Source organism: Trematosphaeria pertusa, assembly GCF_010094035.1.
Source record: "Trematosphaeria pertusa strain CBS 122368 unplaced genomic scaffold BU26scaffold_1, whole genome shotgun sequence".
Lineage (NCBI taxonomy): Eukaryota > Fungi > Ascomycota > Dothideomycetes > Pleosporales > Trematosphaeriaceae > Trematosphaeria > Trematosphaeria pertusa.
In genome coordinates, this window is record NW_022987212.1 from 4,527,752 (window position 1) to 4,534,687 (window position 6,936).

Consider the following 6,936-nt stretch of genomic DNA (forward strand, 5'->3'; position numbering starts at 1 on the left):
GCATCAGACTTCCTATCACGCAATGACGGCTTCTTATCTTCGCAATCTCCTTTTCCTTCTGGACCTGTTCGTGGTCATCGCCCGCTGCGCGAATCTCAACATCTCGGGGGAGGCTGTCACAACCCGGTTCTGGGACTGCTGCAAACCGTCGTGTGGGTGGAATGGGAAGGCCTCCTTCAACCGCCCGGTCCTATCTTGCACCGCCGACGACAAACCCACGGATATTCAAGCCGGCACTGGTTGCGGGGACGGCGGTACCGCCTTTCTGTGCTCTGATCAACAGCCATGGGCTGTCAACGACACATTTTCCTACGGATTCGCGGGCATCTTTCTGGTACCCAGCCTCACGGACAACCATATTGAGGACGCGTGGTGTTGCGCCTGCTACCAGTTGAATTTCACCAGCGATCCTCTTCGAGGAAAGACGATGATCGTCCAAGCATCAAACACCGCCTACGATGTAAACACTGCCAACCGGTTCTCCTTGGCAGTAAGTGACTTATCTTGCGAGTCAAGACTTCGCACCGCTGACTGCGTCACAGGTACCGGGGGGAAATACCACCTCACATGACGCCTGTGCCCGCCAGTACGGCGTCGACCAAAATGTCTTCGGTACGACCGATGCTGGCGTCAGTTCAAAAGAAGACTGCGACAAGTTGCCAGAGGCGCTGCAGGCTGGCTGCCAATGGCGGTTCGACTGGTTTGAGGATGCATCATATCCAACGTACGTCTGCACGCTTCGCAACCGAGTGCCTGTCTAACGTGCCACAGCGCAACCTTCAAACGCGTCCCCTGCCCACAGGTGCTCACCGACAAGACCCAGTGCACCCGCGACGACGACAAAGTTCTAGCGGGCGAGAGCGCTGCAGCGACACTCTTCTCGCCATCCTTCTCTATGGTCGCTGCTCTAACCGTCGCCATCGTAGGCCTCCTCTCGGTATAGCGCCAGTGACAACGCTGCATGCCACTTCGCATTAGCTAGCCACTCACGATCGACACGTCTTCCAATTTCCCGTCTCTTCACCCACACCTGTAACCTGTTGTTCGGAAGAGCAACCGCGTCAGGTGATGGCTATCATCGCGTCTCCCTTCATGCATGGATACCCTACCAATAAAGCGGACCATTAATCACGCCCGCTCTCCCTCCCTTCCGACGAAACCACGCGGTAACACACGCTCCGCACAAGCTTATTACTCCAGCGCCACACGCATCTGCATATGGGCGGAAATTCCACTTTTTTCTGGTTTCCTCCACGGACAAAATTCTTTCGCGGCTTCTTGTACCACCGTCCTCAAAAGGCGATTCGGTCGGACATGTACGTTACGTTACATTTCTCATTAGTCTTGCGAGCGAGATTCCGGACTATGAGTTGAACGATTGGGCGTCCAGTGGCGTTCTCGTGTTGCCGTTATTGGCTCTCTTATTTCTTGCATTGGAGGGTCGCTCTGCTCCACTCCACATTATTCGGGCCCGGTCGGGCAGCCTCGGTATCACTTAATCCACCCATAGCGACGTTCGCTTCATCTTCGAAAAGTTGCGGTTTGAGGTTTGATGACGGTAGGACAAAGGCTTTTATGATTGATGAAGGAGAGATAGGTGGAGATGGGCTAGGCGAAACAATTGAGCAGTTTCAAATGAAAGCCTCATCAACGCTTCACGTCTCGCAGAACCATGACCGAGATTCGGAAGGGGACTTTACACTGCAACTTCTCCCCACCATCGTCGTCCTCCGCCAGCCACCGAAGTTCCTTTCTCGCCGTTCATTTCGCAGCTTTGCCGCCACAACTAGCTCCACCATCCCACCTGCGCATGACAATCCAATATTTCGGCTTCCCTCTCCTCAGGAAAAATTCAAGCTCTGCGCTCCCATACCCTTCACCACCAGCTAAGCACCAAGGCCCAGATATTAACAAGGGGCAATTCATCTGCCTAAATGAAGTTTTTGCGCCTATCCCTGCGTTAAGAACTTTACCCATATCATCCGCGGGGTAAGTTACAGCTTGCCCCTGCTTCCCAAGATCTTGGCTTGCCCAAGCTCGAAATCGCCCCGCGCTCTTTTTCCAGTTCCTGATTTTCTCGAAACAGAAGATTTGATCTGGGAAATTTGAGAGGCGTGATGAACGAACGGTGAAGGAAGGAAGGTGGCGCCCGCACCCGCACCGGAATTACTTGCATCGCTCCTCCATGGATATTGCCTGACGATCTCTCTTCAGATTAGATTTAAGCGATTTACGAGAGGGGCCTTTTCCTGTTCCGGCTCTAGCGGCGGTTGATTGGCCTGCTACCCTTACCCCAGCTCTCAGACGTCACGCGCATACGCGAGGGACCTCGGGAGGATGAGCTCGCCAACCCTACCCGCACCTTTTCGCTCCAGCGAACATGCCAAAGGCCGGGCCATTGTGCGAACTTCGCCTGACACCTTGGGCCTGGCTTGCGGGCGATCAGGTAACAGTTACGGTAGCGGTAGCGTCGGAGCAGAGTGCGGAGCGGGCAGCTACGGCACTGGCGAGGCGAGAGCGAAATTGTCCTATCGAGGACCCCGAGCTATAGACGCGTTGCCGTGGAGAAGAAGTTCGTTCCGCCCCGTTGCAATCGTGCTATAGCCTCTATGTATGGAGAAAACAGGTATACTGAGTCAGGAGGAAAGAAAAGAGGGGTCCTGTGAGTGTTCGAGAACGAGCAACCGAACGATCGAATACGAGCAAAGCCTTCTCTTTCTTCCAGCGCGAGGGAAATCCCCTCCGATGCACACCCACACAAGCCTTCTCTGCCCCCTCTCCGCTTGCCGTTCAAGCACCACAAGAACTCCCTGCCCAGCCAGCTCATCTTGTCCTTCGTCCAGAACAGCAAGTGATCAGCTCATCCGGCTCTGCTTGCCCCAACCCCCCTCAGAGCGCATGAAGTGCGGAGGGGTAGCTGCGAAGCTACCCCAGATTCCGCCCAAAGCGGCCCGGACTGCTTGGCCGGAGGACCTGGCAGGCTGGACCCTTGGTCTGGGCGTGCGGCCGACGGGCCTGAGCGCCGGCCGGAGCATGAAGTGGCCTGTGTGGGGAGCCAGTGTGTGCGTGATGAGGGGAGTGTGCCCATGTGGGTGGTGCAAGTTTCGGTTTGGCGAAGGGGGAAGGGGCTGGGGTGACGTGCAGAGGATTTGGCGACGAGGTGAGCTGCTTCTGGTTGGGGGGCAGGTGAGGTACATTCTGTAGGTAGAATTGTCGCCGAAGTTGGACTGTGGCGACAAAGAGGCTATGGTAGGGCTGTAGAAGACGGCGGAAAGAACGGTGCCTGAACGCCACAGATCGAGCTTTACGGGACTTGAAGATGAAAATCAGATCGAATGGAGTTCCATTAATCATATTTGGATTCAAATGCTATGCTATCGTAATATGCTATGCAAGTCATGGGTATCTCAATATCTCATCCTCATCCTCAATGCCCCTCAAAACACAGGGTGATAAAGGAGAAATCGGGCTCAGTGTCGGACTCGAGACCCGTCTAGGGCTCGACATGAGGCTCGCCTCGCTCAGCCGCCAATCCAGCTCCTTGCTCTCCACCAGCGTCGGCGCGCTGCCCAAGCTCCCGATACTCCTCACCGTCTCTAGCGCGTCGCCCTTCTCGCAGCAATCGGCCGTCTCGTACCTGTCGAGACTGTTGCGGCGCGACTGTTTCCGCGAGCGGGCCTTGAAGGATCGGTTCTTGCGGAAGTCGGTGATGACGCGGGGCGGAAGGTTTGGATCGCGGATGTCGCGCGAGCGGGCGAGCGAGGAGGAGAAGTCGTCGTCGATGCAGGGCATGATCTTCTGTGCGAACTTGTTCTTGCGCGCCACCCGCGTGAAAGTGGAAGAATTTGAAGTGCTCCATTGCCAATCATTCCGAAACTCACGCTCGATGGGCGTGGCTTTTGTCTTGAAATTGAAGACCCAGCGCGTGACCAGGCCGCGCAGTATCGGGATGTTGGCCACGATGATGGCGACGTTATTTTCGACGTGGTTGATGCAGTAGTCGATCGGATATGTCCAATCCGGCTTGAAGAGAGTGTAGAGACGGTCGCGGTAGGAAAGGTAGATTTTGGCGGCGCCGATGCCCGTTACACTAGGGAGTGTTAATGAAGGGTTGAAACAATGCTATGCAAGGGATCCTTACGCTAAGCTGGAGGTGAAGACCGCAAGCACCACCATTCTTGATCGTAGCCGTGCGCTCATCATCCTCCGGACAATTATGAAGGGAATTGGGAAGATGAGAAGGTCGGTGAGGAGATTGGCGCAGGTGACCCAGATGAGCATCTCGCCATACCGCTGACGGTTCATACATTTCAGACCTCCAAACGTCCGTGGCTTGTAGGTGTTTCCGGTGAGCGGCGGGCAGATGAAAATGTAGAGGCACCACGGTACGAATGCGCTTCCGATGGTGAAAATGAGAATGCCGTAGAGGACCTTCTTCAGCCATTCGATGACCGAGCCGGCGCGCAGGAGCAGAAGTATGATCGAAGCTTTAACGAGCGGTAATATCGGAATGTTCAGGAGATTGAAAGCGAGGAGCACCTGCGGTGAATTAGCGTCTTGAGCAGTGCCCAGATATTGGAGCACGCACGGCGTAGTACTCGTCGTAGTCTGGTTCGATCTCATTTGGCGGGACCTGCCATATGTGTATGCCGACATGCCACATCTTGACATCTGCGCAGCGATTAGAAAATATACAAAAAGAGCTGAAGTGAGCTACTAACGTTTGTAGGAAGGCCCTATTAGGGCTATTGAAAGTAACGTTGGAATAACGATCAACCAGTCATCTACGGGGCACGGTCAGCGCTGCGCAGTAGGCGGTCGCGGTATACTCACCCCAGCCGAGCCGCAGGTTCAGCTTCCGTCTTGTGTATATCCTCAGAGCGACGAATATGGTGGCCAGTAACGGGGTGCCGTAAATCACAGCCAGGCATGTTTCTTGGAGCGGATACCTGGGCATGATGGCGACTGCGTGTCCTTCTGGAAAGATCGCGGAATCCACAATCGCGCGGTATCGAGGGCGGGCATATTCATATAGCTTGCTGCACCACCGAGTTCGTGTGGCTACTGATCCCGGACCACTTGTCCGGCTGCCCGCGTCTGGTTTTTCCCCCGCAACATCCAAGGGTGGCCGAATTAAACGGCGGCTGCATAGATGATCATCCCGGTTAACCACTGCGAAGGCCAGAATTCACGTGGGTCTGGTGACACACTATAATATCTGGACGCTATATGGCCATCTGAATAAAGAATCCCGCTCCGTCCTATAGTGCGACCTGGAAGAATTCGATTCAGAACATTCTACGTTGATTAATATCGCCCGCAGCCGCCACGCCTAGATGAGGCGGGCGCCAGACTTGACGTGGCGAGGTGTGGGGAGCAGCTTGTCTGGAATCCAGGTTTGAAGGCGAGACAATCTCGTCGGATGGGGAAGAACGCGACGAGTGCAGCGTCGTGCAAGCCTCGCGAACGGTTGCTCGGCTTCATCTCGCAAGCGCACGTTGATGTATTCGTGTCACCGTATTTTCGCAGCCTATGGACAGGCTTGCTTGGCTCGGCTGCACCCATCGCCCCTTCGAGTCTGTTATTTCTGCCGATCCTGGTATTGCTCTCTCCACAAGGCTTGCGTCCAATGACGCACTAGGAGAAATGGAAGAAGAGCCTCCGTCCCGCATTCGATAAGAAATGACAGGAGGACAGCGACTAAACGAGCGTCTCACGATCTGATGTTGAGCAACCCGCACAATCGCAGGAGACAGCCTCCAGCTACACAGTACAGCTGTGGAGGAGGGCCGGCCTATGGCCTCCGCAATCTTCAATTGGATATGCCGACTTGCGAAAGTGGATTCGGGCAGAAGGGCTAAGCTCGTCGTTTGATATATGGTGATGGGTTTCGGTGCGACTGCCGGTTTCTGCTATGAGGCATGAAAGCCGATGTTGAGAACACCATGTATCTTCATATAGACGGCATAGCGCTAGCAGCGCGCTCCACGAATCCCGATCAGGGCGCGATATCGCCTGAGGACATCAGTGGTAAAGTGTGACCACACCGGCTAGTTGCAGCGCAGCGACCGAAATTCCAGGAACCTGATCGTTGACACCGGCTGCAAGTTTGTCGTACCTGCCCCGCAATTTTCCCGAACTCTTTAATCTATTCTCAACTCTAGGGCCGCTCGATTCGAAGCCGATGGTAGGTGGCGCTGGAACTGCGTCCCGCCGAAGGAGCCATCCATTTGGTCGTTCGGCATGACATTGTCCGCTCGCAGCCGAGTCTCGTGTGAGTGGCACACGAGACAGTGCTGCGCTGAGAGATACCGCAGATAGAGTTATGATGCGCAATTGAGGACTAAAATGAGGGGAGAATGCATTGTTGGGGAGGGAAATCAAAGGACATTGGATCGAAGGCACCTGGGCAGGGCGGCCATGAAGGCTAACCACTTTGGAGTATCACGTGACTGTCCCCCATAAGCGTGGATCTCTGGGCGGATTTCTTCGTCTTATCCTGTTCGCCTTTCAGAACTTCATTCATTATAGAGCGGCCTTGGTATGGTAAGCTTTAAGGTATTATCATACTTCGCTTCAATCGCTCTCAAATTGCGGGAATAACTGCCACATGCGGCGGCCCAACCAAACTTGCAATATCGCGGGAATCCCATCAACTCATAGGATAGCGTGCGAATCTTTTTAGAATATTGCTTTGTTAGGTTACTTGCCATGCTTGGATGCTTTCAAATGACAGTCGCAGATCTCGCCAAGGCGTTTAGGTAGCTTACTCCGCGAGAGATTTGAGTTCCTCAACACTCCTTCTACCTACTCTACCATCACTCCTTCCCCGCCCAAGCATCACCACCAACCCTGTCTTGAGAATCCTCCGCCCGTTTCCATATCTATATCGCATTCCCAACGCGAGAGCTTTTGCTATGCTATCCTTACGCGATA

The 6,936-nt window shown here is 54.5% G+C and overlaps 4 protein-coding genes across 4 annotated transcripts; 3 read left to right on the forward strand and 1 right to left on the reverse strand.

The window, feature by feature from the left end:
* Positions 1–22: 22 nt before the first annotated feature.
* BU26DRAFT_527351 (glycoside hydrolase family 45 protein) lies at positions 23–943 on the forward strand (the record flags this gene model as incomplete). The annotated part of the gene is made up of 3 exons (XM_033830769.1): positions 23–490; positions 543–724; positions 772–943. The coding sequence occupies 3 exons, from the start codon at positions 23–25 to the stop codon at positions 941–943; spliced, it is 822 nt and encodes a 273-aa protein (XP_033692267.1).
* Positions 944–1,672: 729 nt separating this feature from the next.
* Positions 1,673–2,604, forward strand: BU26DRAFT_499789 (uncharacterized protein; the record flags this gene model as incomplete). Its single annotated transcript, XM_033826434.1, has 2 exons — positions 1,673–1,989; positions 2,298–2,604. The coding sequence occupies 2 exons, from the start codon at positions 1,673–1,675 to the stop codon at positions 2,602–2,604; spliced, it is 624 nt and encodes a 207-aa protein (XP_033692268.1).
* On the forward strand, positions 2,191–3,300 carry BU26DRAFT_39840 (uncharacterized protein). The gene has a single exon (XM_033822767.1). The coding sequence runs from the start codon at positions 2,614–2,616 to the stop codon at positions 3,202–3,204; it is 591 nt and encodes a 196-aa protein (XP_033692269.1). The 5' UTR covers positions 2,191–2,613; the 3' UTR covers positions 3,205–3,300.
* A 96-nt stretch (positions 3,301–3,396) lies between these two features.
* BU26DRAFT_413352 (uncharacterized protein) lies at positions 3,397–4,957 on the reverse strand (the record flags this gene model as incomplete). Its single annotated transcript, XM_033823017.1, has 5 exons — positions 3,397–4,090; positions 4,142–4,539; positions 4,589–4,671; positions 4,722–4,784; positions 4,834–4,957. The coding sequence occupies 5 exons, from the start codon at positions 4,955–4,957 to the stop codon at positions 3,397–3,399; spliced, it is 1,362 nt and encodes a 453-aa protein (XP_033692270.1).
* Positions 4,958–6,936: the final 1,979 nt, after the last annotated feature.

Coding starts and splice junctions, on each gene's coding strand:
- BU26DRAFT_39840 (XM_033822767.1), top strand. CDS start 2,614: ATGGAGAAAACAGGTATACTGAGTCAGGAGGAAAGAAAAGAGGGGTCC.